The following is a 27,667-nucleotide window of genomic DNA, read 5'->3' as shown; positions in this document are numbered from 1 at the left end:
ATTGAACATTTTTTTTTTAAAGATTTATTTATTTTTGAGAGAGAGAAAGAGCATGAGTCGGGGGGAGGGGCAGAGGGAGAAGGAGAGGGACAAGCCGACTGCCCCTTGAGTGGGGCTGTATCCCAGGACCCTGAGATCATGATCTGAGCTGAAGTCAGACACTTAACTGACCAAGCCACCCAGGCTCCCCGGGATTGAATATTTTTTAAGTGGTATTGTGTACTTGCTGTTGCATCTCTTTAGGAGGCACATAATGTCCGATTTGTCTCTTTAATGATATTAACATTGATCAGTAGGTGCAAGTATTACCAACTTGCACCTACTGTTTTAATAGCTATTGATAGTCTTTGCCTAGGTCATTTCATTGGTAGTTGCAAAATGAATTTTATCTTTATTTTCTTCATTTACGAGGTGGAATTCTTAAAAAAGAATTTTCCCTTATTACCATTCATTACTCTGAGGTATAGTTCATATAGAAGAAGCAGGATAAATGCCTGAGTATTTTTTTCAGTTAATGAGTTAGTTCAGTGACCAGTAAAATTTTTATTCTCCATATTATTAAGATTTTTGATGTCTTAATTTATTGCAGATATTCCTTTGGTGCTCAGATTTTCCCGTACATTCCAGTGGGAGTCTCTGAAGAGACTCCTAAATTCTTGAAGTTGGCTCCTAAATTCTTTTGACACAACCATGTTAGTCCTTAATAGTCCTTGTTTTGTGATATGACGAGATGTTCTAGGTTCATACATTTTCTGCCCCAGATTTGGAGTTAGACATTTTTTCAAGGAGCCCTGATTTCTTAGTGAGAAATGGTGTTTAGATATCACAGTCTGGGCACTGTGGGGATGGTCATTGCTATTGGATTGGTCATTGTTTCTAAATCTTTTCTGTGGACAGAACTAGAGTCCCCCTTTTTTTGAGGAGGAAATACATCATCAGTTCATACTTATGTTATCAATTCCCATTTAGAATTACGGGTTTTTACTTCTTTGTTTTTCTGTTTATATAATTGTATCTTTATTCTCCTTATGCTGAAAATCCTGGTTTCTAACAATAAAGTTATGTATTTGGTTTATCCTGTAACATATAATAGTTTCAGAATAACAGAATCAATATGATGACTAACAGTATGATTATTGAACAGAATTTAAGATTTTATTACGGTTCTTTTGGCTCTTAGGGTATTCTCAGTAAGGATATATAGTCAAATATATAGGGTATTCTCAGTAAGGATATATAGTCAAATTATTTTAAGTCACTTGAAATAAACTTTTTTCCCTGTAGTTAAGCTCTTCTGGTATGCAGTTAGGTTACTTTACGTCATTATGTTTTGTTTTTACTGATGGCAATTTAAAAATTTTTTACTTAATTTAATTTATAATTGCATAAAAGTTCATTTTCCAAAGTCAAATCCACCAAACAAGGTGTGTTCTGAGAAGTCTATCTTTGATTTGCAATTCTTATACCCTCTTTTGTCTTTCCCTGATTGGTAACCTTTTTTTTTCCTTTAACTAGTTTTTTATTTATCTTTATGTTTTTTTAATATGTAAGTACATATGTACATATTATGTTTTCTTTTTTTGTTTGGTGAAAAATAACATACACATACACACTGTGCACTTTAGTGTTTGGAAGAGATAATTTTTAATTTGGTGGTTGTAGGTCTGGTGCTGGTAATACAAAAAGAAGGTGGTAGTTGAAATGTGCTTTATGTGCATAGAAGGAAATAGTTTCTTAGATGACTGCTTCATGGGGTGCCTGGGTGGCTCAGTCATTAAGTGTCTGCCTTCAGCTCAGGTAGTGACCCCAGGGTCCTGGGATCGAGCCCCCTCATCAGGCTCCCTGCTCCGTGGGAAGCCTGCTTCCGCCGCTTCCCCAGCTTGTGTTCCCTATCCATGAAAAACTCGTGGAGTACTTATAAAAAAAAAAAATTCCAACCCTCTGATTTGGTAATCCTGCTCCTGAAAGCCAGTTCTAAGAAAAGAGAGGGCTCAATTAAATTCACAAAGATGTTTGCTATAGGTAAATCTATAATATCAAAATCTAGAAATACTCTAAATACTCAACCTTGAGAGAATTTAATAAGCTGCAATAGTAATGGAAATATTAAAATAGCATTGCAAATAATTAGGGTAATTTAGAAAAATAGAATATTTTATGAAAAAGTATGATACCAAACGGAATATGGGTTTTTTATTCCAAATACATAAAAAGGCATTAATACATAAAGTGGAAAGTGCTATTGTGATACAGTGGTGGGATTACTGATGGGCTTTTGTTCTCTAAAATTATTTACTACTTTAAGGTTTTTTAAAAAATGTAGGTGCTAAATGAGGACCACATTTGAATTGACAGGGTTGGGGGATTTAATAAGGGAAGGATTTCATGAAACAGAAATGGAAAATGGGAACTGCATTCAGGGAGAGCCTAAAGAAAATCAATATAGTAAAGAGAACAGGAGTATTTAGTGGATACAATTGAAAGCAATATGTTACTCAGGTTGAAGTCGGGTCAAGGAGGGAAAATAAAAGGTCAGTGGAAGACACACTCAATATTGGGTAGATAATTCATGAAATCCACAAAGGAATATAAGGAGAAGAATGACATGAAAGAAAACTCGCACGAAAATATGAGAAAAGACAAGGGCAACAGGATTTATCTGAGAAATAGGTAGAATAAAAAATAGAAAGGTCATGGTAATCAACCTGTGTAATGAACAATAGCCTATTATCTGGCTTATGAGGAACAGGAAGAGTCACACAGATTTAAGAGATAACAAAAAAAGCTATGCTATCTACAGGGGGGAAAAGGGGAGGAATCAAATATGAAGCAGTCATCTTTTTTTTTTTAAGATTTTATTTATTTATTTGACAGAGAGCACAGAGGGAGAATGAGAGGGAGAAGCAGGCTTCCCACTGAGCAGGGAGCCCCGTGTGGGGCTTGATCCCAAGACCCCTGGGATCATGCCCTGAGCCGGATGCAGACACTTAACCAACTGAGCTACCCAGGCACCCCGAGGGATGGAGTTTTTTTAGTAGAGGTTGCTAAAAGTTATATTTTAGTTCCCTGAACTATATCATCTTAGAGTATTTTACTAGTATGTGTCCACTATTAAGTCTTTGTTCCTCCTGTTTACAAAAATTGGGGAGGGAGTATAATTTCTAGGATTAAAAAAATTTTTGAATGGCATACTGTTTAACCAGTCAGTTGTTTAATACCTGTTTTTTTCCTTTAATCTCTGTAAGACAAAACACAGGTGATATTCTTACAGATCTTCTTTCCCCTTCACTTATATGACTTTTTTTTTTTTAATGTGTCTTGGGCTTCATTTTTCCTTGGGGCTCATTTTAAAACTCCAAATAGTTCATGTTTATTCAGAATTACCAGTGTAGCCTGAACTGTATTTAATTTCTCCAAATATGGCCTATTATGTTTGCTTCAGTGGTATTCACTGTAGCCTGTATTCTTTCGGCATTCAGATGTTTGATTGTTATGGAGCCCTGGGTTATTAATATGTAACTTGAATTGCAAATTCGATAAATAATTGAATAACTTTCCATAAATCTGACTGAGCAATTGGCTTTTAATAAGAAAATTTATTATCTCATAAAACCCAAAGTCCAGAAGCAGAGAAGTCCAATTAAGTTAAGTAGCAGCTCACTGGAGCCATCAAGAAGTTTCTTCTAGGCTTTCCTTGGTGTGTCAGCTTTTTTCTCAGGTAGCTCACATCATGGTTGCAGGATGAGTGCAACAATTTCATGTATCGCATCCAGATATGACAACGGGCACAGGAAGAAGAGACAGTCCCCTTTCGTGAGTCTCTCTTAGGAAAGAGAATACCTTTCCCAGAAGTTCCCAGGAGAAGGATCTTATGTCTTGTTGGCCACAACTGTGTCATACACCCTAGCCTAAATTAGTCCCTGGCAAGAGGAATGGAGCCATCATGACTGGCCTAGATCAGTTGGAAATTGCCCTCTAGGGCTGATTTGGGACCCTCCAAAAAATAAATGGCAGTACCGAGGAAGGTGGATCCTTTTGAGGGGAGAAAATGGGTTTTTGTTGGGACAAAAGGCAGAGGAGAAAGAAAATTAACCAAGCAACTAAGAGTATATACTGCATTAGATTCTTTAGTAAATGGTTTTAGAAGAATTGATTTTTTTATTTGGTCTTGTACCTATCAATGAGGTTAAATTGGTTAATAGAATTGTTCAAATATCCTTTTTTTAATTTTTTTTTTTGGTCTACTTGTAATATCAGTTACTGAGAGAGGAGTGTAAATATCTCCAACTATAACTGCAGCCTTGTGCATTTCTCTTTTCAACACTGTCAGTTTTTGTCTCATGTATTTTGATCTCTTTTATTAGGTGCATGCACATTTAGGATTGTTGTCTTTTTAAAAAAATTTTTTTATTAGTGAAGTATAGTTGACTTTTGTTTCTTCTTGATGAAGTCACCTCCTTTTTATAAAGCATTGCTTTTTTCCTCTGGTAATACTTCTTGTTTTAATGTCTACCTTTTCTGATATTAACGTAGCCATCCAACTTTATTTTTTTTTAAAGATTTTATTTATTTATTTGACACAGAGAGAGAGACCGCTAGAGAGGGAACACAAGCAGGGGGAGTAGGAGAGGGAGAAGCAGGTTCCCCGCAGAGCAGGGAGCCTGATGCAGGGCTCGGTCCCAGGACCCTGGGATCATGACCTGAGCCAAAGGCAGACACTTAATGACTGAGCCACCCAGGCGCCCCATCCAGCTTTCTTATAATTAGTGTTTCCATGATATATCTTTCTTCATCCTTTTACTTTTAACCCATCTGTCCTTTGTGTTTAAGATGCATCTCTTGGGATACCTGGCTGGCTCAGTCAGTAGGGCATGCGACTCTTGATCTTGGAGTTTTAAGTTTGAGCCCCACGTTGGGTATAGAGGTTACTTAAAAATAAAATCTTTTTAAAAAATAAAATGTATCTCTTATAAACATTATATAGTTAAGGCTTACTTTTTTTTTAATCCTGACCATCTCTGCCTTTTCATTGAATTACTGAGTCTATTTACATTTCAATGTAATTATCAATATGATTGAATTCAAGTTCTACTATCTTGATAATTGTTTTTTATTCATCCTCTCTGTTCTTTGTTTCCTTTTCCCTCTTTTCTCATCTCTTGGATTTGTTGATTTTTTAAAAAAAGGATTTCATTTTATCTCTTCCATTGGCTTCTTACAGGCTTCTTAGCTGTGTGTGTGTGTGTGTGTGTGTGTGTGTGTGTGTCTGTGTGTGTATACTTTTTTTTACACTTTTTAAATACTTCTAGAGTTGGGTCTCAACCTTCACATATGGACATTTTGGGCCAGATAATTATTTGCTATGAGGGGCTAACCTGCACATTATAGGACGTTTAATAGCATTTCTCACCTCTGCCTACTACTAGATACTGGTAGCCATAGCCTCTGTCGTGACAATGAAAAATGTCTCCAGTGATTGCCACCGCTGGGAGTAGGAAGGGGCAAGCTGCCCTTGGTTGAGAACTCAGCTCTAGAGCTTACATTATGCGTTTTTAATTTATAACAGTCTCTCTTGAAGTAATATATCACTTCCCATATTGTGTTAGAATCTTCGAATAGTACTCTTCTGTTTTCTCTCTCTCATCCTGTGCTATGGTCGTCCTCCATTTTAATTCTATACATTACAAACCCCACATTGCACTGCTATTATTTTTGCTTTAAACAGTCAATTTCCTGTTAAAGACATAACAAAAGAGGAGTAAAAATTTTATATTTACCAAGCTCATCTTGTACTTTTCCTACTCTAGCCCTGGGATCAGCCATTGTTCCAAGGAACCCTGATTCCTTTTAGTGGAAAGTAATAATTAGCTAGAATCTGGGTGCTAGATATGCTACTGCTATGTTTTGTGTGTACATTTATACGCACACATATTTATATCTATGTTTATTTCTATATAATGAAAACTGTGGGTTCATACTCATGTATCTAATTTCAGTCAAACAACTCTAGTTTTTTCTCCTTTCCCTTCTTTGCTAGTGAAAAACCTAACTTCCATTATCTTTCATTTATTTACTTATTTTATCAGTTCCCCCGTAAGCAACCAGTCTGTTGTTGTTGCCGTTGCCCCCATCGCCATGCAGAGGCCTTTCTCACTCCACTCGGGCTCTGACATCCTGTAGACTCCTGTGTCACCCCACCTGTTTCTGACACTCTCCCCACATTACCCTTCTGCATGGATACCAGTCTCACCCCTTCTCAGCTCTAACACCTATGACAGGCTGCCCTCCCACCCAGAAGGCCTTTTCATTTCTTTTGGATTCTGATACCACTTTAGCCACCCCTTCCAGTGGACATTCTGCTCAAGCTTTGAGACTCTCTGTGGGGTGGCTTGCACTCATGGAACTCCTCTCTGGCTTACCTGGGCTGTGACTGTACATGCGTGCTGTGTCCTGAGTTTCCCAGCATGGACACCCTCCTCGTCTTACTCTGATTTCCCTGCTAGACCTGTTTCTGCAGTGGGCTCTGACATTTCCTGCTAAGCCACTCTTCTTCCAATTTTGGTATATGTGCTGCTGAAGCGAGCACCTGCTAAGCCACTCTTCTGTTTAGCTACCTAGTTGTTCATCTTGCTTTGCACTAGCTGACAGCTTTAGTGCTGAATTGTTTGGGAAACAAAGGGCAAAAGGAAGAGGACCTTTCACTTGTTAAAACAAAAATAGCCTTCATTACGGTTTGAAATAATAGATTTGTATAATCATTTGATTATCTTCTCTTGTAACCTTTCTGAGGGTCAGGACAGTTTCGTGGATACAGTATAGTTTCCCAAGGATCTAGCATAAAGTATGTGCTCAGTAAATTTTTACTGAATGAACAAATACTCAGATTAAGTACTTCAGTCAGATTATATAGCTGGTAATGTGTTTATATGTTGAAGGCATGATTTGGACATACTTCTCAGAGTCTCAAGTTATCCTGACTGCTTTTACATCACATACTTTTACTATAAAAAACTCTTTGGAGAACAGAGGGAGTTTACCATGTACAGAGTTTATCTCAATACAGGAGTTCATTATAAATTTAGTATAAAGGTTAGAGCTTTTAAATAGTTTAAAAATAATATCTTTCACTTGTATAAAACTTTATATTCATTGAGTCATAAAATGTTGGTGCCGAACGGGGCTCCAGAGATAATCTTGTTCAGCACAACTAAGCAGTATTACACACATGTAAAATACTAGTATTTGGAGAGGGTTGGGTTTGGGTGAGGTGAGACAATATGTAGGTAATGTGGGTAAGCCCTCCCGGTGATTCTGATTACACCTTTTGTCTCTCAAAGTAGTCCTCAGTCTGATTTTACCTGATCCACACAGCAACCCTTAGAGACCTATAGGGCAGGGAAAATTCAACAGATGGGGGAGCTGAGGCCCCTGAGAATCAGAATGACTTCTCAAGGTTTCTTTTCCGTCTTTATCATTCTCCAGAACATTTTAGATAGGAATGTGATATTGTTTAAAATTTTTTCTGTAATGCAAGGTAATTGTCATAATGGAGGGTATGGAAGAAGAAGGTGTGAAATAGCCTAAGAATTTGACAATTGAGCTATTAATTTATGAGTTTCATTTCATTTCAGCAGTGCTCAAAAAGTTGATGAGTTAAATTCCAGGTTGTTAGGAAAATTAAATCATTTACAGATACTAGTCCTATTTTGTTATTGAAGAATTGTAAGAAAATTACTGAAGAAATACCTGGGAGAGGGAAGAATTTCTCTCAAACTCGTACATCTTTAGTGGAAGTCACTGGTACTCCTTACCTATGCATGCTGCTAATATTAGCATTGCCCTGAGAAACAATGTCTTAATTCCATATGTCATTAGAATTATTTTGCAATGGATGTATTGAGTATGCCCACTTGTAATTTTTCACAGGTTACTTAATGACCCAGTTAGAGTTCTCAAGAAATGACTTTAATTTATAGATCATCAGAAATGAGATCCTGAAAAGCTACTTTGCCATGCTGAATAGTTCAAAAGATGAATGTTTCAGTGTGAAATATTTTCTCTTGCCTTATTTAAATTGACTTATTGGAACCTGAAAAGTAATTTTTCAAAAATGTATTGCAAATAATTCAAAACTTAGTTTGCTGTGTTCTTATATTATTCACATTTAGAACCTTATTTTCCAACAGAAAATTTATTGAGAGACATGTGAGTATCCTTCCTGTTATTTTATCTTTCACTCTTAACTCTCACCAAGGGAAAATCAATTTTTTTGAGTGTGAGAGCAATGCCTTCCTTGCAAAGTTTGAGGACTGTATGTCAAATATGTAAAATACCACATATTATGTATGACATTTAACAGGTGCTTAATCATTGTTTTTATTGATTTACCTGGTCTTTATCATCTTCTACAAGAAGTAGCTTTAACTACTTTACTATTAAATAAATTCTTTTCCCCCTCCTCTTCTACAGGCGTATCTACATCAGCGATCAAAATGGCATCAACCAGACTTCCTTCCCCCAAAAGTTTAGTAGGTGCCCCAACTCAGATTCTTGCACAGTTTCCTAAACAGCATCAACAGTCTCCTAAGCAGCAGTTACATCAAGTGCAGCAACAGACCCAGCAACAGGTGGCCCAGCCTGCTCCAGTATCTCATCAGCAACAGCCTCAGCAATCTCCTTTGCCACCTGGTATCAAGCCTACCATTCAAATCAAACAGGAGTCAGGTAACTGGAAAATGTTTATAAGATGTAATTCTTCCCTAGTCACTACTTCTCTGGAGACTGTGAGTATATATGGATATACAGTTCCCTCAAGCACCAGAGTTTTAATTCCAAAATACGTTTTGAGAGCCTCCTGTTGGAAATACTTACATAAAGAACTGGAGTTTGGGAATGGAAATGAGAAAAAAAGCAATTTGCTCAGCAGGAACAGTTATTTTCAATGAACTCTCCAGGGAGATAAGGAAGCTGAGGAAGCAAACCCAGATTTTAAAATTATACTCTGGATGCATTGGGGTTATAGAAAGTAGGCAGTCAAAAAATTAGTCTGGAGAGTTTTATGTTAGAATGCTATATTATGAATTTGGCATAAAATTGTATGAGCAGAGGTGCTAAGATTATAAGACATTGTGTACAATGAAGAAGTTTGTGGAATAATAATTTAGGAGTTTATTGAAAGCATCTCTAGCACAGTGGAAACTCAGAAGTAGGAGTCAATTAGTGTAAGTTATTGAATCATAAAAGTATTGAATGGAAAAGCAAGTAGGATGGGGGTTCAAACACAGGGAAATTGAAAAGACTCTTAATATACTTAATATCTTTAAGAAATGGAAATGGCTTTTTTTCTTCCTCCAATGAGTCTGGACTTTATTTGGTGGTAAAAGAAGCATTGAGGATGCTGACATTTTCAGATTTGTTTTTTGATAGGAACATTTTATTACTAGTTTTGAGATATGACTGACATATCTCAAACATTGTATTACTTATAGGTGTACAACATAATTTCTTTATATAATTCAAAATGATTACAGTAATTTAGTTAACATCCATTATTACACATAGTAACATTTCTTTTCCTGTGATGAGAACTTTTAAGATTTATTCTCTAAGCAACTTTCAGATACAGTACAGTATTAACTATAGTCACCATACTGTAGGTTACATGCTCAGGATTCATTTATCTTATAACTGGAAGTTTATACCTTCTGACCACCTTTACCCATTTTGGGCAGCCCTCCACCACCTGCCTCTGGCAACCATCAGTATTCTTTGTATCTGTGAGTCCTTTTTTTGTTTTTTTTTTTTAAGATTCTACATGTAAGTGAGATCATGTCTTTCTGTCTTATTTCACTTAATACCCTCAGGGTCCATCCACATTGTTGCAAATGACAAGATTTCTTTCTTTTTAGATTTTATTTTAATTCGTTAGTTAACATATAGTGTTGTATTAGTTTCAGGTGTACAATATAGTGGTTCTACATTCCACTTATCACCTCGTGCTCATCACAACAAGTGCACCCCTTAACCCCCATCACCTATTTAACCCATCCTCCCCCCCCACCTCCCCTCTGGTAACCATCAGTTTGTTCTTTATAGTTAAGAGTCTGTTTCTAAGTTTCTCTCTCTCTCTCTCTCTCTCTCTCTCTCTCTCTGTCTCTTTCCCTTTGCTCATTTGTTTTGTTTCTTAAATTCCACATTTCAGTGAAATCCTACATTATTTGTCTTTCTCCAACTGACTTATTTTGCATTATATTCTTTAGCTCCATTCATGTTGTTGTAAATGGCCAGATTTCAATCTTCTTTATGGCTGAATAATACTCCATTGTGTGTATACACACACACACACACACACACACACACCATCTTCCTTCTCCATTCATCTATCAATGGACACTTCGGCTGCTTCCATAGTTTAGTTATTGAAAATAATGCTGCAGTAAACATAGGGGTGCATGTATCCCTTCAAATTAGTGTTTTTATATTCTTTGGGTAGATATACCCAATAGTGCGATTGTTACATCATAGGGTAGTTCTATTTTTAACTTTCTGAGAAACCTCCATACTGTCTTCCACAGTGGCTACACCAATTTGCATTCCCACCAACAGTGCATGAGGGTCCTTGCCAACACTCTTTCTTACGTTTTTGATTTTAGCCATTCTGTCAGGTCTGAGGTGATATCTCATTGTAGTTCGGATTTGCATTTCCTTGAGGATAAGTGATGATGAGCATCTTTTCATGTGTCTCTTGGCCATCTGAATGTCTTTTTTTGGAGAAGTGTCTGTTCATGTCTTCTGTCCTTTTTTTTTAATTGGATTATTTGTTTTTTAGGTGTTGAGTTTTATAAGTTCTTTATATATTTTGGATATTAACCCTTTATCAGATATGTCATTTGCAAATATCTTCTCCCATTCCATAGCTTTTAGTTTTGTTGATGTTTCCTTCACTGTCACTATGTAGAAGCCTGTTATTTTGATGTAGTCCCCAAGTTTATTTTTGCTTTTTGTTTCCCTTGCTTCAGGAGACATATCTAGAAAAAAATTGTTACAACCAATGTCAGAGAAGTTACTACCTGTGTTCCCTTCTAGGATTTTTATGGTTTCAGGTCTCACATTTAGGTCTGTAATCCATTTGAATTTATTTTTGTGTATGGTGTAAGAAAGTGGTCCAGTTTCTTTTTCTTTTCTTTTTTTTTTTTTTTTAAGATTTTATTTATTTATTTGAGATAGAGAGCGAGAGAGAGAGAGAGAGCACCAGTGGGGGGAACAGAGGAAGAACAGGCTTCCCAATTAGCAGGGAGCCTGATGCAGGGCTCAATCCCAGGATCCAGGATCATGACCTGAGCCAAAGGCAGATATGTTTAACTGACTGAGCCACCCAGGCACCCCAAAAGTGGTCCAGTTTCATTCTTTTGCATGTTGCTGCCCAGTTTTCCCCATACCATTTGTTCAAGAGACTGTCTTTTTCCCACTGGATATTTTTTCCTGCTTTGTCAAAGATTAATTGATTTGTGGGTTTATTTCTGAGTTTTCTGTTCTGTTCTGTTGATTTGTGTGTCTCTTTTTGTGCCAGTACCATACTGTTTTGATATCTACAGCTTTGTAATATAACTTGAAATCTGGAATTGTGATGCCTCCAGCTTTGCTTTTCTTTTTCATGATTGCTTTGGCTATTCAGGGTCTTTTGTGGTTCCATACAAATTTTAGGATTGTTCTAGCTCTGTGAAAAATGCTGGTAGTATTTTGATAGGGATTGAATTAAATGCGTACATTGCTTTGAGTAATATAGACATTTTAACAATATTTGGTCTTTCAATCCATGAACATGGAATGTCTTTCCATTTCTTTGTGTCATCTTGAATTTCATCAGTGTTTTACAGTTTTCAGAGTATAACTCTTTTACCTCTTTGGTTAGTTTTATTCCTAGGTATCTTATTGTTTTGGGTGTAATTATAAATGGGATTGTTTCTTAATTTCTTTTTTGCAGCTTCATTATTGGTGTATAGAAATGCAACAGATTTCTGTTTTTGTATCCTGTGAATTTACTGTGTTTTTTGTATCCTGTGAATTTACTGACTTCATATATTAGTTCTAGCAGGTGTTTTTGGAGTCTTTCAGGTTTTCTGTATAGAGTGTCATGTCATCTGCAAATAATGAAAGGTTGACTTCTTCCTTACTGATTTAGATGCCTTTTGTTTCTTTTTTGTTGTCTGATTGCTATGGCTAGGACTTCCAGTTCTATGTTGGATAAAAGTGGTGAGAGTAGACATCCTTGTCTTGTTCCTGACCTTAGGGGGAAAGCTCTCAGTTTTTCCCCATTGAGTATGATGTTTGCTGTGGGTTTTTCATATATGGTCTTTATTATGTTGAGGTATGTTCCCTCTAAACCTTTGTTGAAGGCTTTTACCATGAATGGATGTTATACTTTGTCAAGTGCCTTTTCTGCATCTACTGAAATGATTATATAGTTCTTAGCCTTTCTCTTATTAATGTGATGTATCACATTGATTGATTTGCAAATATTGAATCACCCTTGCAACAGGAATAAATCCCACTTGATGGTGGTGAATGATTTTTTTAATGTATTGTTGGATGCAGTTTGCTAGTACTTTGTTGAGGATTTTTGCATCTGTGTTCATCAGAAATATTGGCTTATAGTTCTTTTTTTCTTTTTTTTCCCCTGGTGTCTTTATCTGGTTTTGGTATCAGGGTAATGCTTGTCTTATTCCAAAAATGAATTTGTAATCATCTCTTTTGAACAGCAGGGGTAGGAGATACTAAAAAATTTCTAGTGAGCACAAGGTATAGTTAATTATACAAAATCTAGTGTGGCTATATGATGCTATATATTTATTATGTTGTCTGGACTCTCTTTTATTCCATGTGAAAATGCTTATAAAAGCTTTTCTAGATTGACTCAAAAACTTTAGCCTTCTAACCCTGTTTTCCCCATCTGTCTTAAGCTCCTCAGTTGTAGAGTCTTATGCCATGACTGCTTTAAGAAGTCTAACCATCATAGTTATAGGAGGAATATGTTAGTAATAAAGTCCCACTAATTAGCTCTGGGTTGTTCACTCATACTAGATTTTGATTCAGTCTAGTTTATCAGTTTTTCCTCTTACGGATCATGTCTTTGGTATCAATTCAAAGAACTTTGCATAGTTCTAGGTTTTAACATTTTTCTCCTATTTTTTTCTCTAAAAGTTTTATAGTTTTATCCAAGTCATAATCTATTTTGAGTGAATTTTTATATAATTAAGTGTGAGGTTTAGGTCAAGGTTAATTTTTTTTTGCCTGTGGATGTAATTGCTTTTGCACCCTTTGTTGAAAAGGCTATCAAACTCTATTGAATTGCTTTGGCATCTTTGTCAGAAATCAGTTGGGCATATTTGTGTGGGTTTATTTTTAGGTACTCCATTTGTTCCATTGATCTTTGTGGCTGTCTCTCTGTTAGTACCATACTGTCTTGATTATAATAGCTATATAGGAAGCTCTAATGTAGATAGAGTGATTCCTTCCACTTTATTTTTCTATTTCAAAATTATTTTAGCTATTCTAGTTTTGTTGCCTTTCTATATAAATTGAAGATTAAATGTATCTGTGTGTAGTAAAACTTTACTGGGATTTTTCTAGGAATTGCATTAAGCTTCTAGGTGAGTTTAGGAAGAATTGACATTGTGTTGAGTTACCCAGTTCATGAACAGAGTGTGGCACTCCATTCAGTTAGGTCTTCTTTCACTTTCATCAGTGTTTCACAGTTCTCAGTGTACAAATCCTTTACACGTTTTGTTACATTTATACTTAAGTATTTCATTTTCTCTGTGTTGTTTTATTTTCATTTCTTATATCTAGAGTGAGTTTGAACAACTCTTTATGTTTGAGAGCCCTTTGTATTTTATTTTTTGTGTGTAGTCTATATTCATTGTCCATACTTCTACTGTAGTATTTTTCTCATCAATTTCTGGGAATTTTATTGTATCAGGATAATTAGTAAGTCTTGTGTGTGTTTCATGATTTGCAGAGATTTTCCTCCCCATTTGTCTGTCTGTTGTTGACTTTATCTCTGCGGACTTCTGCATAGATCCTTTTTTGTTTTTATATAGTTGAATTTATCAGTGTAGTCTTTAATGCTTCTAGATTTTTAGTTACAGTTCACATTTTTTACATTTAAATATTTTGCAATTTATCTCAGTATGAGGAATTGATTGTGTATTGCTAGTCTTGGGAAGTTGGTCTGTAGTTTTCTTTTTGTGTACAGTCTTTGTCAGACTTTAGTTTAATGTTATGTGTGCTTTCAAGAAAGACTTGTAATATTTTCCTTTTTAAAAATGCTTGGAATTTTTTTTTAAAAAAAACTTTATTTAGATATAATTTATATACCATTCAAATAACCATTCAAAGTGTACAGTTCAGTAGTATTTAGTATATTCACAGATATGTGTGACCATCACCATGTTGATTTTAGAACATTTTCATCACTTTGAAAAGAAACCCTGTAACCATTAGTTATCATTCTCTGCTCCCTATGACAGCCTCTCCAGCCCTAAGCAACCACTAATCTACTTTCTGTCTCTGGATTTTCATATGAATGGACTCATGTAATATGTGGTCTTTTGTGACTGGTTTCTTTCGCTTAACAGTGTTTTCAAGGTTCATACATGTATTGGTATTTCGTTCCTTTTTATGGCCAAATATTTCACATTTTGTTTATCTATTTGTCCACTGATATACATTTGGATTTTTTCCACCCGTTGGCTGTTATGAGTATATTCTGTGGAAAGCATTCATGTGTAAGTTTTTGGGTATTCAGTTCTCTTGTGTATATACCTTGGAGTTGAATTGCTCAGCTGTATGTTAACTATGTATAGTTGTTTGAGAAACTACTGGACTGTTTTCCAAAATGACTGTACCATTTTACATCTCCATTAGTGTATGAGGGTTCCAATTTCTCGTCCTCCTTTCCAACACCTGTTATTCTCTGACTTCGATTCTAGCCCTCCTAGCTTGTGTGAAGTGGTATTTCACTGTGGTTTTGATTTGCATTTTTCTGATGACTAATGATGTCAAACACCTTTTCCTGTGCTTATTGGCCCTTTTTATATCCTCCTTGGAGAAATATTTATTTATATCCTTAGTCCATTTTTAAATTGGGTTATCTTTTTATCACTGAGTTGTAGTAGTTTTTTTTAGTTTATATACTTTAGATATTAAACCTTTATTAGATATATGATTTACAAATATTTCCTGCCATTCTGTTGGTTGTCTTTTCACTTTCTTGATGATGTCCTATTACAAAAGTTTTTCATTTTGGTGATGTCCAGTTTATTTTTTCTAATGTTGCTTATGCTTTTGGTATCATATTTAAGAATCTTTTACCAAATCCCTGATCATAAAGATTTATCTCTTTGTCTTTTTCTAAGTGTTTGATAGTTTTACCTCTTAAATTTAGGTCTTTGAGCCATTTTGAGTTAATTTTGTTATGATGTGAAGTAAGCCTCCCATTTCATTCTTTTGCATATGGCTATCCATTTTTTCCAGTACCATTTATTGAAAAGACTGTCTCCTCCCTCCCACCCCCACCGCTGAACTGTCTTGGTACCTTATTGAAAATCAGTCAACCACATGTGTGGGTTTGTTTCTGTACTCTCAATTCTGTTCCATTAATTTGTATGTGTATCCATATGCCAGTGCCACATTGTTTTGGTTACCACTGATTTGCAGTACTTTTTGAAACCAGGAAGTGTAATTACTATTATCTTGTTCTGTTTTTAAGGATTGTTTTGACTATTTGGGTCCCTTGCAATTCCATAAGAATTTTGGAATCAGCTTATCAATTTCTATAAAGAAGTCAACTGAGATTCCGAGAGGGATTGCATTGAATCTGTAGGTCAGTTTAGGAGTATTACCATCTTAATAATGTTAAATCTTTTGGTTCATGAACATGAGATGTTTTCCCATTTATTTAGATCTTCTTTAATTTATTTCATCAATGTTGTATGGTTTCTGGAGTATAAATTTTACATTTTTGTTAAATTTATTCCTAAGTATTTTTTTGAAGCTACTGTAAATGAAATTGTTAATTTCATTTTTTGGATATTCGTTGCTAATTTATACAAATGCAACTGATTTTTGTGTTGATTTGATACCCCATACCTTTGCTGAACTCATTTTTTAGCTCTAATAGTTTTAGGTGAATTTCTTAGGATTTGCTATATAAAAGATCATGTCATCTATAAATAGAGATGATTTCTGCTGTTACAGTCTGGATGCCTTGTATTTCTTTTTCTTGCCTAATTTCCCTGACTAGAGTCTCTAGTAAAATGTTGAGTATAACTGTCAAGAGTGAACATCAAAGTTTTGTTCCTTGTTCCTTCTTTTCATAGAACTTCCTTTAGTGTCTCTTGTAAGGCAACACATTGTTACTAGCAACAGATTCCCTCCATTTTTGTTTATCTGGTAGTCTATTTTGCCTTCATTTCTGAAAGATAGCTTTGCTGGATATTGGATTCTTGGTTGGCAGTTTTTTTCTTTGAACACTTGGAATAGTTGTCTTAATGCCTGTTAAAGTCCACAGTTTCTGCTGAGAAGTCAGTTATTAACCTTAATGCAGTTCCTTTATAAGTGATAAGTTGGTTTTTTTATGTTACTTTCAGGATTTCTTCTGTTGCTTTTGACTTTTAGCATTTTTAGTATGATGTGTCTGTTTGTAGATCCCATTCTGTTTGGAGTTTGTAGAGCTTCCTGAATGTATAAGTTACTGCTTTTCAATAAATTTAGGACATTTTCAGCAATTTCTTTGAATATTTCTTCTTCTCTTTTCTTGCTGTTCTTTTCTTTTGGTAGTTCTGTTACATATTTTTGGGCACTTGCTGCTGTTCTACATTTCTCTGAGGTTCTGTTCATTTTTCTTCATTCTTTTTTCTCTGACACTTTTTTCAGCTTGCATAATCTAATTGCTCTATTTTCACATTTGCTCTTTTATTTTTTCCTGCCGTTCAAATCTACTCTTGAGCCCCTCTAGCGAATTTTTTATTTCAGTTACTATACTTTTTAACCCCAAATTTCCCCTTTGGTTCTTTTTTTGTAATTCCTATTGCTTTATTAATACTCTGATGCAACTTTGTTGTCATACCCTCTTTTACTTCTATGATAATGCTTTTCTGTACTTCTGTGAACATATTTATAATGGCTACTTTGAAGTCTTTTGTTGTTGTTAAATCTGACATGTGTTTGCTCTCATAGGGAATTTCTGTTGCCTGCTTTTTTTCCCAGTGTATGGGTCATATTTTCCCTTTTCTTTGTACGCCTCCTTGTATTTTGTTGGAACTGGACATTTTAGATATTTATATTGATATTTTATTTAGTTTACTTAATTATTTTTTAAAAAGTAGATTCCATGCCCAACGTGGGGCTTGAACTCAGAACCCTGAGATTGACAGTCACATGCTCTACAACTAAGCCAGCCAGGCACCCCTTGATATTTTAGATATTAGGCATTATATATTGTACCTAGATTGATCTTCTTGTACCTTCCCAGTCTGTGATTTTTTTTTGTTATTTACTTCATTATTTGTTGTTTTGTAACTAGATCGATTATTTTAGTGAAGTAAGCTTCTGATCCTGTTGCTCAGGGAGTTACAGCTCTGGGTATGCCCACAGTTCTGAGATGACAGTGGAATCAGTGTGACTCTCTCCTGCTCTTTCTCTGACCACACCCAACTGTTAAACTACTTTTGTTTTCAACAGTGTCTTGGAGTCTTAAGTTGCTTTACAAACTAATCTAAATTTTTGGAATAGTTTCAGAGGTGTATTTGTTCTGACTACAGGAGGGTTCCTCTTAGCTTCCTTATACCTCAGTCCTCTTCTGCAAGCTATCTGGCCTATTGTCTTGAATGTTGGGGTTTTTTGCTTGTTTGTTTTTAACATTTTATTTATTTGAGAGAGAGCATGAGCAGGGTTGAGGGGCAGAGGGAGAGGGACAAGCCGACTCCCCTCTGAGCAGGGAGCCCGACGCAGGGCTCAACCCCAGGACCCTGAGATCATGACCCGAGCCAAAGGCAGACGCTTAACCAACTGAGCCACCCAGGTGCCCCGACTGTTTTTTCTGAAATCCATAAATCTTCTTCCAGTTGCCTTTCATCACGTCCTCAACTGTTCTTGAGAGCTTAAACTTCTCCGTGCTCTATTACAAATGAAGTCAGTTCCTTTGGGAAGAGATTGCAAACTACCTATTTTATTATCTGTTTCTACCCTCAGGCAGCTCTGGAGCTCTTCTCTGAATGACACTCCTGCTCTAGAACCTGAGCACTCAGTGAAGGCAAGGGTAGGAGTGTGGGCAGCAGCCTGATATCCTCTTCGCTTGCTTCTCCTGGTGGTAGAGCCACCACCTCATAAGCCAGGGCAATGGTGATCAGGACTCCAGTTTCTCAGTAGCCTTGTGCCCAAAGTATAGCCTTTGTTCCATCAGTTGGGGGATTGGCAGAAGAAGGGAATGCATACTTCTTGACATCACTTGCCTGGGGCTTAGCAGTACTTACCTGGGGGCAGGATGAGGTAAACTGAAGTCCTGCTGCTCCTCGGAAGAAAGCCCTCTAACAGGGAGCTGGAATAAGAGGAAACCTTGTGTTCTTGACTACAGCAGTCTGGGGAGGAGTCTTTCCCTCACTCTTAGTGGGTAAGGAGGGACAGGTCTTAGTTTAAATACCACAGATCTCTCCTTTCTTACTGAATTTTTCTATATACTCTTGAGTAGATGTTTCTTCATTTGTCCTCAGGACTATTTCCAGAACTTCTCATTGGTTATCATTTTACTAGTTCCATTGGGTTAGCAGATTAGCAGAGCTCCTCATGCTCTCTTGTCAGAAATTGGTCTTTGAATGGTTTTCATTTTTAATTGAGATATAATTGACATATAACATTGTATTATTTTTAGGTGTATAACATAATTTTTTGATTGATATATGTATATATTATGAAATACTCACCCCAACAAGTTTAGTTAATACTGATCACCACAAAGTTACAAATTTTTTTTTTCTGATGATGAGAACTTTAAAGAGGAATGGTTTTAAATACATTGTAATTATCTTCTTTTTACAGGACTATAGAATTGTTCTGTGAAACTATCTGGGCCTGCTATTTATTGATGAAGGGGGAGGAGTCCTTAAAATTTATCTTAAGGAAATTTGTCTAATTAGATACCTGTCTTTTCTGAAGCCCATTTTGATAACTAATATTTTTCTAGATAATAATCTGTTTGATCTAAATTTTCAACCTATTTGCATAGGACTGAGCAAAGTAATCTCTTATGATTTCATTAAGTTTTTTCTGTCTGTGGTTATTGGGGGAGGTGTACTTCTTTTTATGTGTCTTAAGCATTATTGTAATTCACTAATGAGATAATACTGGAAAAAATGTTTTCCCTACAACTTCACTGGTTATGATTTATTATAATCAGAATTTCTTTATCTCTACAGTAATAATACTTTAGTGAATTCTTGCTATGTATTAGGTACTTTACAATTTTGATTTATTTAATCTTTATAACAACCCAAGAATGTATATACTGATAGTATCTTTATTTTATGGATGAGAAAACTGAGTTATAGAGATAATAATTTGCCCAGTTATGTCTAGGTGATGATGATAATTTTAACTAATTAGTTGGCCTACAAGAAATTTAAAATTATTTAAGGTTGTTAAATAAATAGATGTATTTGCTTCCTAATATCTCAACCTAAATCACTATCTAAAAAGTAATATAATTTTTAGTTGTCTATGACAATATACTCCATCCCATGGATTTTTTCAGGTAAGTTAGTCGGGGGGGAAAGTGTTACCAATAATTTCCTTCCTCAGTTAACAATTACTAGTACTTAAATTTATAGTTAGCATGAGAGATTCATTTTATTTTTTATTTTACTTTTTTTGAGAGATTTCTTTTAAATGGATATTTTACATTTGGAAAGTCAATGTAACAATTAACATTTAAATAAAAATTTTGAAAAATGTAAAAAAAATCCACATCGTTACACTAATTTGGTTTGAAAGCTCTTATTTGACGTGATCTTAGACAAAAGAAAAAATGTTCTTTTAAAGAAATTGTTAATAGTTTCTGTAATATCTTAATTATTTTATTGAATGAGAGAAATCAGGAAAGAGGAATTTAAGGAATGAAAATTGAGAATTTCATCATTTTGAAAAAGCTTCTCTTTAGGCAAGACTGAGCAAAAATGTGTAACTACTGCCCTCTTGGGTTGGTATAAGGAAAGTGTTTTTCAAAATAATCTGTATTGAGATTTCTCTTTCTTCTTTCAAAGGTGTTAAAATCATCACACAACAAGTTCAACCAAGTAAAATCTTACCCAAACCAGTGACAGCAACTCTGCCCACCAGTAGCAATTCCCCTATTATGGTGGTTAGCAGTAATGGTGCCATTATGACAACTAAACTGGTAACCACTCCTACTGGTAAGTTTTCTCGAGCATCAGTCCATTCATTCATCATATAGTCATTGAGTAATTTCTTTGTATCAACGTAGTGCTTGACACTAGGGATATAGAGATTAATGAGACAGTTCTTTAAGAGCCTTCCCCCCCCCCAACTAAAATTAGCTTTCTTTTATTATCATGGTCTTCTGTTCTTTTACTTTATAGCACATAACTACAGTTTCTAATTTCTTCACTACTTGTTTGTTGATTTATTGTAGTTCACCTTACTAGACCATAAGCTCCATGATAAGGGACCGTCTTCGTTTTATTCACCATATATATGTAGAGCTGGTCTGGAAGTAGGTGTTTAGTCAGGATTTGTTGAGGAACTGAAAACATACTCTCCCGGCCCAGAAGGATTGCACTCTTAGGAAGTTGAAAGTCTATATTACATTGCGGTGTAGTAAGCATTACTCAGACTTAGAGAAGCACAGGATGCCATTTTGCCCATATATGAGAACAACCAGGGTATGCCCAAGGAAGTGACAGTGTAGAACATTTTAAATAGTACCACCCTTTGTGTCCTTGAGCAGGTTACTAATCCCTGTAAGTCTTTTCCCTTGTCTGTTTAAATGGGATAACAATACCTGTACCATAAGGTTATTATAAGTATTAGAGGAAATCAGGTATGTACAGTCCCCAGCAGAGTGCTCAATAGCTATTATTATTAATTAATGTAAGAATTAGCTACTACTACTATTTTAAATTTATATAACTCTTACCAGATTTTTTGTGAAGGGCCAGTACTTAAATGATAGAATGTAAATAGTGTAAAATGATACCTGTCTCAAGTTTATAAAGCTATCATTTATTGGCCAGGATGTAAAGGTCTATACACTTAATCTCCCTTAGGCTTTAATATCTCTATTCTTAGCAGCAAAACAGAGACTGATGTTAAGCAACTTGCCCAAAGTCATGCAGCCAATAAAAGGAAGATCTGGGATTTGAACCCCCATCTGTTTGACTCTCTTTTTTTTCTTTTTAATTGTGGTAAAATAGAACATGAAATTTACCATTTTAAGTGTATAGTTCATTGACATTCAGTGCATTCATGTTATTTTATAACCATCATCACCATCAGGCTTCAGAACCTTTTCATCTTCCCAAACTGAAACTCTGCACATTAAACAATAACTCTCCATTACCACCTTCCCGCAGTCCCTGCCAACCACCATTCTACTTGCTGTTTCTGCAAAACCTTTGCTTTAAAAACACGCTATTCTTGCATTAAATTTATCATACTCCACCCTCCCTGCCCCTTCCCCCCCCGCCCCAAACTTTTTTCCATTTGGTACAAAGATAATAGTGTTATTTATATATGATTCTTTACCTTAGGGAAAGACGGTAAAAAATAATAATGTGTCTCTCTGTGCCTGTGTATCTCTGTTAGAAAAGGTGTTTCTTTTTTTAAAACAAAAGCTTAAGTGGAAAATTTTTTGTTAAAATTTAGCTGGTTCACATTATGTTTGTAGCATGTTTACTTTGCACTAGATTTTTTTTTTAAGATTTTATTTATTCATTTGAGACACAGAGATACAGAGATAGAGAGAGCAAGCATGAGTGGGGGAGAGGCAGAGGGAGAGGGAGAAGCAGGCTCCCCGCTGAGTCAGGAGCCCAATGTGGGGCTCGATCCCCGGACCCTGGGATCATGACCTGAGCCGAAAGCAGACGTTTAACCATCTGAGCCACCCAGGTGCCCCCTTTCCACTAGATTTTTTGAGGGGGAGTCAAATGTATGTTTGTAACTGATTTAAATTAATTCTACCTAATGTTCTTCCCCTCCTCCTTTTTTTGGGTTGTGATTGTATTTAAAAATTTTTAAATATCTTGATAAAAGCATTTTTGCAGGGAGGGAGTTGTTGAAAATGGTTATCACGATGCCCATTCTAATTATTATGAAAAAATGCTTTCCTGTCAAAGAAGGTATTATCTTAGTCATCTTCTTTCTTCCCCAGACTAATAGTTCCTAGTGTAGGAATAGTATTTCTGAGTTACTGGACTTGTAGGAAACTATAACAGGCTCATCTGGTTAGTATTTAATTCTTGTTTGGGAAAAGAAAAAAGTCTTTGGAATAGTGGGGAAGAGTGCAAAATCCTTTGAGAGACATGAAGAAAAATATTCTAATGGGTCAGTTAGAGTTGAGGAAATATGTAAATAGTGAACTTTTTCGGTCAAAAGAAATATTCCTGGCAACTCTTGGCAGCTTCAACTTTAATCTCTAGTAAAATGATGGAATAATTCTTTAAAAGATGGAAATATATTTAGAGAGTAGCAGAGTACAAAATAGTGTAAGTTTATAAAATTTTAAGCAAACAATACTACCTTATTTGCTGAATGCTGACATTGGGTTTGGCACTGTGACTGCATAAAACAGATGTAGAAACCTTAAAATCAGTAACAGAAATTTCTAAAATGCTCTGGCAGGAAAGATGATTAAATTTAAGTTTCTTTTGGCATAGAACTAGTGGAAGAAGGGTAGTGGAAGAAAGAAACATAGTTATACTTTTTCTTGAGGTTGGTAATTTGATGCAACACATCACAAAATTTTATGTGTAAAATTAATCCAAATTGACTTGGCTGTAGTTCTTGCTATGTGCATTGAAAACTGTCTATAAATTGTTACTTAATGTCTTGACACCTTGAAATTCCATTTTCAAGTTGAAGCAATGTAGATTACATTGAATTATAGCTAAACTGTGTAAATTGTCATTCTTCTATAAGTAATGACAAGTTTTTCTTTTGGCTTTTCCCTTTTTATAGGCACACAGGCAACCTATACCCGCCCAACAGTGAGCCCGTCCATAGGTCGGATGGCTGCAACCCCTGGAGCTGCAACCTATGTGAAAACTACCAGTGGTAGCATCATCACAGTAGTACCCAAGTCATTAGCTACCCTGGGGGGCAAGATAATTAGCAGTAATATAGTTTCTGGTAGGTATATCTGAAATACATTAAAGCTATAGGTAACCAGTAAAGAGGAAAAAACATTTCACTGTTGAAGGATTCTGTTAGATCTGTTTTCTGCTTAGAAATCTGGAGCTTTGTTTTTAGTCTGATGTTTAGTGATTAAGTCTAGTTTTTTATTTCTGCTATTAAATTTTCACACATTAAGTTTTTGACAGTTTTAAAATAGAACATTAGTTGTTTTTAATCAGAATGGAAATACTATGATTTACATTTGTATAGAGATTTTTCATTTACTAAGTATTCTCCCATTTGTCAGTCCTTTCAAAATGGATAAATCTGAATAGTTGGTATCACCCACAGTTAACAGGTACAGACAGATTTAAGTCTAGAGAGTTGAAACTGACCTATCTAAGGCCACACAAGCTAGATAGAGGAAGAAAGAACTAGGATTTATTCATCTTTGAGGGACCGTATTTCATAATTTCATTTACTAATGTCACTTTTAGCTTATTAAAAATAAAAATATTTGAGTATCTTTATTTTCTTTTCACCATTATATTGATTGTTTACTTTTAAGAAATATTTTACTCAGTGAAAGCTAATATTTATTGGTATTTTGGGACTTTACCTGGTTTTTATCAGCTCATTAATTCCTGCAGTATTTGGACTGTGGACTCCGAAGTGGAGTGTTAACATAGCATCTGTTTTCGTTATTGGTTTTTAATTAAAATTATGTAAATAATCTCTCATCAAGCAAGCCCTGTGGACTTTAACTATCTACTATTTTTGTAGACTAGCCATATTCTGTATGTCCCAGGTGAGTTGTTCTGACATTTTGAAGTGAAGGGATTGAAGTTCCTGGCAATATATGATGTTGCTGATAACTTGGAATAAAAAAACAAAGCAGGGCATGGTGTTGGCATAAAGCACTGTATTTAAAGCTGCTAATATTGGCTCTCTTTTTAAGTGTAAGTGAGAAAATCCAATGTTTGCCAAACTGAGGAGGGTGAAACCAGTAAGGAAAGAATCATCATACTCCAGCTTTAAGAGGATTTTTTAAATAACTCAGTGAAAACTCAAATTTTGATTTATTACCTGACAGTATCTTAATGGTATAGAGCACATTCTCAAACATTTTTCAAAAAGTGATCATTCTTCATTGGTATGTAGCTTTTTATCACCATAATGGTTTTTCTTTACTTATATATGAATTCATAATAACCTTATAGCTTGAAGGAATGTCTAGATGTCATGAGGCCACTGTTTTCAGGCCTTCTTTATGATTTAGCTGCTTTGTATCAGGTTAGAGCACTATAGTAAGCAAGCGTATTTTCCTAGAAGCAGAGATATATACCCTCTACATGTATACATTTTATCCACCTTTGTATGTAAATACAAAACAACTCATGGTTAGCTGCTTTTTCAAGTATTATTGGGTATACATGAGAAGAGTTCTAAAACTTTTCTAGTACAATAGGATGTACTTGGCACAAAGTTGAAACAGTGCTATTCATTGCATGGAGCTTGTTTTGTGTCTACTCCTGCTTCACTGACACTTTTATTTTAAGGAATCTCTCATTTCTGACTGCTCTAAACTGATCCTTACGTTACATATCAATATTCTTTATAAAGACAGTTTTCTTATTTTATAATGTTTTTTTTTATTTTGTGGTAGTGGGATTACAGGTTAGTTTATTAGCAGTTTTCAGTCCCTGGTTATCTATTCACAGTGAACTGGTAAGCCTAGTTGGATGAATTTGGATAATCCATAATTAGATGCTGGATTCTAGAGTTTGTACCTACCCGACTTCCCTATTCCACGAACAAAAATGAAATGCTTTTCTTAAAAGATACCCAGACGTCTAGCTGTAAGAATAGAAGGCTTTAAAAAGAAAAATGATACTTTCCCCCTTATTGTGGGTAATTTGGAAAATACAGAAAGATACAAAGAAAATTAAAATGTAATTTTTTACCATCCAGAGAAATATGTTAAGATTTAAGTGTATATATTTCTGTTCATTTCTTTTTCTGTTCAGTTTTTTGGTTATAAGTGTATGTGTGTGTATTTTTAAAATTACATTGAGATCTAATATAATCAGCTTTTACCCTTTTTTCACAGAATAATCTTATTTTCCTATTCTTTTAAATGTATCTTGACACCTCCTCTGCCCCCACTTAATGGTTACACAATATTTTCTTATATGATGCACCATAATTTAGCCATTTTCTCATTGTTGAACGTTTTAGGTTGCTTCCAATTTTTTTGTCATTATAAATAATCCTGTGATAAACATCATTATACATAAATTATTTTTTTAAAGATTTTATTTATTGAGATAGAGCGAGAGTGAGAGAGAAAGAGAACACAAGCAGGGCAAGCAGCAGGCAGAGGGAGAAGCAGGCTCTCCACTCAGCAGGGAGCCTGATGCAGGGCTCAGTCCCAGGACTCCAGGAACATGACCTGAGCCAAAGGCAGCCACTTAACTGACTCAGCCACTCAGGCACCCCATTATACATAAATTATTATGTGAAGTTCTTACTTTCTTTTCTCTAGAAAGCAGTCATGCTTCCAAAGTGCTTTTTAGAAAGGTCAGCTTTTTCTTTTCATTAGAATAAGTAACTAAATGGAAGGCGTGACTATTTTTGCAGTTATTTAACTCCTTAGAATCAGATATTTACATATATGTGTATATATAGAGAACCTATCAGATATGTAAATTTTTTTGTGAGCTTTGTTGAGGGTTGGTTAAGGAACCATGCCTATTTTATGCAGAAGATTGGATCCTTCAGAGATGAACTCATTATCTTCTTCACTTAGAACATTATGAGAACCTGTGACAGTGGCAAGACTTGATTTTGATTTTCTTGATCCTTAGTACAATGTTCAGGCAAGGAGCTAGTGTTTATATATCTTTTCCATTCGTTCATTCATTTGCTCATTCTTTGAGCAAAGCAGCATAAAACATTATCCAAAAGACCAAATTGTTAGGGTGATGTAAAAAAAAATCTCTGAATAGTAAAATCTGGGCCAATAAATTAGTTTCTTTAAGCCATCCTACCATAATGCTCACATTTTTACAGGAATCTTATTTTTAAATAAAAATCCCTGGAATGCATCCAATATCATAGGCCATGATCCAAATGTGACTTACAGTTAATTTGCACCCATTGTGTCAACTCTTTATAATTGAAGACTGTATATATAGTGGGTTTTCTGATAGCCTATGAGCCGGATCTTTAGCTGGGTGCTGTGATACATAGGGATGTACATGGATGCATTCTCTGCCCTAAAGAATGCCAAACAAATGAACTTTTATACATTCTGTTATAGCATGAGAACTGTAGACTGACTATTGTGAAAGTGTAGAGGAAGACCTTTATTTTTATTTTTATTTTTTTAAAGATTCATTTATTTTAGAGAGAGAAAGAGTGGGCATGCGCATAAGTGGGCAGTGGGGCAGAAGGAGAGGGAGGGAGAGAGAATCTCTAGCGGACTCCCCATAGAGCACAAAGCCCAATCAGGCGGGGCTCAACTGGGGGCTTGATCTCACCACCCTGAGATCACGAGCTAACCGAAACCAACAGTCTGATGCTCAAATGACTGAGCCACCTAGGCACCCCTAGAGGAAGATCTTTTTTAAAAAAATGAATAACACTTGTTTCACCGATACAACATAGTTATCAACTGAAAGAAACATGCTCACTGGAATTTTAGACTTTCATAGCTTGATAATTCTAGTCATAAACTATTCTGTTTTAATATGACACTGTACTTTTCCTTATGTTATGCCTTTTTCTTCTGTTTTCTAACTTCTCCCCAGCCACCCTTCATTTTGCTAAGTGGTGAACTTGATTTGCAACTGTTTAATAAATTGACAGATCCCTGTAATGGAAAGGATTAGACAACGACTTGGATACAAATATAATTCACTTGTTAAGAAAGTTTTTCAAAAAAGTGGTCCTTGTACTTTGGTTAAAGCTTAGTTAACATTTCCTTGAGATAATTTTTAATGCTTGCTTACTTTTTTTTTTTTAAGATTTTATTTATTTATTTGACAGAGACACAGCGAGAGAGGGAACACAAGCAGGGGGAATGGGAGAGGGAGAAGCAGGCTTCCCGCTGAGCAAGGAGCCCGATGTGGGGCTGGATCCCAGGACCCTGCGTCATGACCTGAGCCGAAGGCAGACGCTTAATGACTGAGCCACCCAGGCGCCCATTAATGCTTACTTTCTGAAAACACTTTTACTAACCAAGTATTTAGTGAGGCTGTAT

At 35.4% G+C, this 27,667-nt stretch overlaps 1 protein-coding gene across 9 annotated transcripts in view; it reads left to right on the top strand.

Moving 5' to 3' along the window:
- The window catches only part of EMSY (EMSY transcriptional repressor, BRCA2 interacting), a 95,940-nt gene that overhangs the window by 33,531 nt on the left and 34,742 nt on the right, over positions 1–27,667 (top strand). For all 9 annotated transcript variants that reach the window (XM_027579060.2, XM_027579066.2, XM_027579065.1 and 6 more), the window contains 3 exons: positions 8,470–8,724; positions 20,316–20,465; positions 23,248–23,418. In XM_027579060.2, coding sequence (XP_027434861.1) covers positions 8,470–8,724; positions 20,316–20,465; positions 23,248–23,418 — 576 coding nt within the window. The remainder of the gene's footprint in view (positions 1–8,469; positions 8,725–20,315; positions 20,466–23,247; positions 23,419–27,667) is intronic.

The sequence above is a fragment of the Zalophus californianus genome, chromosome 11 (assembly GCF_009762305.2).
Source record: "Zalophus californianus isolate mZalCal1 chromosome 11, mZalCal1.pri.v2, whole genome shotgun sequence".
In the NCBI taxonomy this organism is placed as follows: domain Eukaryota; kingdom Metazoa; phylum Chordata; class Mammalia; order Carnivora; family Otariidae; genus Zalophus; species Zalophus californianus.
This window is presented reverse-complemented; position numbering and strand designations above follow the sequence as displayed.